Raw genomic sequence first — 1318 nt, forward strand, 5'->3', positions numbered from 1 at the left:
TGGGCGCCTTCCTAGGGAGGTGTTCCGGGCATGTCCCACCGGGAGGAGGCCCTGGGGAAGACCCAGGACACGCTGGAGGGACTATGTCTCTCAGCTGGCCTGGGAACGCCTTGGCATTCCCCCGGAGGAGCTGGAGGAAGTGTCTGGAGAGAGGGAAGTCTGGGCATCTTTGCTTAGACTGCTGCCCCCGCGACCCGGTTCCAGATAAGCGGAGAAAAATGGATGGAATGGATGGGATGTTATTCAAGTCATTCTTTCAGCTTTTTCTCTCATCTTCTCAGTCTGTGAACACTGAACCCATGAAATGAAGCTGATTCTTCATTTTTGTCCAGTATCGCTGTGCCATATCTTTCTTCCTGTTATGATTTTGCTGGCTTGCTACCAATTTCTACTGATGATGATAGGGCAGTTGTTCTGACATTGATTCCAGAACAAGCTCCCGTTCAAATGTAAAACAGTCATTTTTGAAAGAAAGGCTGTACCTGACAGGTTTCTTTTACTAACCCACTACACTACATTCTCCTATTTGTTGTAAATATTATATCAAACACTGAAAACAAAGTGCAACATCAAAATGCTGTGTATTGTCATTGTAAACAGGAGCTAGTCTATTACATGTTGTCAAAAACATTTAGAACAAAATTTGGCAAGAGTAAAAGGAGATGAGAGTAGTTTCATAATAAGTCATATGATTTTCTGATATGAAAAGCAGCTCTGTACCTTAAGGGAACTCATTTTTCCCTCGCAGTGCACCCATGTCTTCTTTGCTGAAACACAAACCAGAGGAAAATTAAAGTAAGGTAGAGCTTAGGTATATGTAACAAATTGCTAGAGATAAATGAGATATTAATAATGACATGATGTATGTAAGCCTTTTAAAAGGGTAGTTGTTTATTGGTTGTTCTTGTTGTCTTTTATTGTTATTTATTGCTGATTGTTCCATGGTTGTATTGTTTTTTTTTCCGCCTGTATCCGGGATCTTGCCCTTTCAGTCATGACGCAAATCTCATGATCATAGATGAGAGTCAGAACGTAGATCAACCAGTAAATCGAGAGCTTCGCCTTACAGCTCAGCTCCTTCTTCACCATGACGGACCGGTACATCCACCGCATTACCGCTGCACCGATCCGCCTGTCAATCTCCCGTTCCATCCTTCCCTCACTCGTGAACAAGACCCCAAGATACTTGAACTCCTCCACTTGAGGCAGGAACTCTCCACAAAGCCAAAGGGAGCAAATTTCTGACTGAGAACCATGGCCTCGGACTTGGAGGTGCTGATTCTCATCCCAGTTGCTTCACAATTGGCTGACAACTGCC

At 43.9% G+C, this 1318-nt stretch overlaps 1 protein-coding gene across 4 annotated transcripts in view; it reads right to left on the reverse strand.

The window, feature by feature from the left end:
• Positions 1-1318, reverse strand: part of klhdc3l (kelch domain containing 3-like) — a 15661-nt gene that overhangs the window by 6876 nt on the left and 7467 nt on the right. For all 4 annotated transcript variants that reach the window (XM_020606496.1, XM_020606493.1, XM_020606494.1 and 1 more), the window contains exon 5: positions 721-767. In XM_020606496.1, coding sequence (XP_020462152.1) covers positions 721-767 — 47 coding nt within the window. The remainder of the gene's footprint in view (positions 1-720; positions 768-1318) is intronic.

This window comes from Monopterus albus, unplaced genomic scaffold (genome assembly GCF_001952655.1).
Source record: "Monopterus albus unplaced genomic scaffold, M_albus_1.0 scaffold79.1, whole genome shotgun sequence".
Lineage (NCBI taxonomy): Eukaryota > Metazoa > Chordata > Actinopteri > Synbranchiformes > Synbranchidae > Monopterus > Monopterus albus.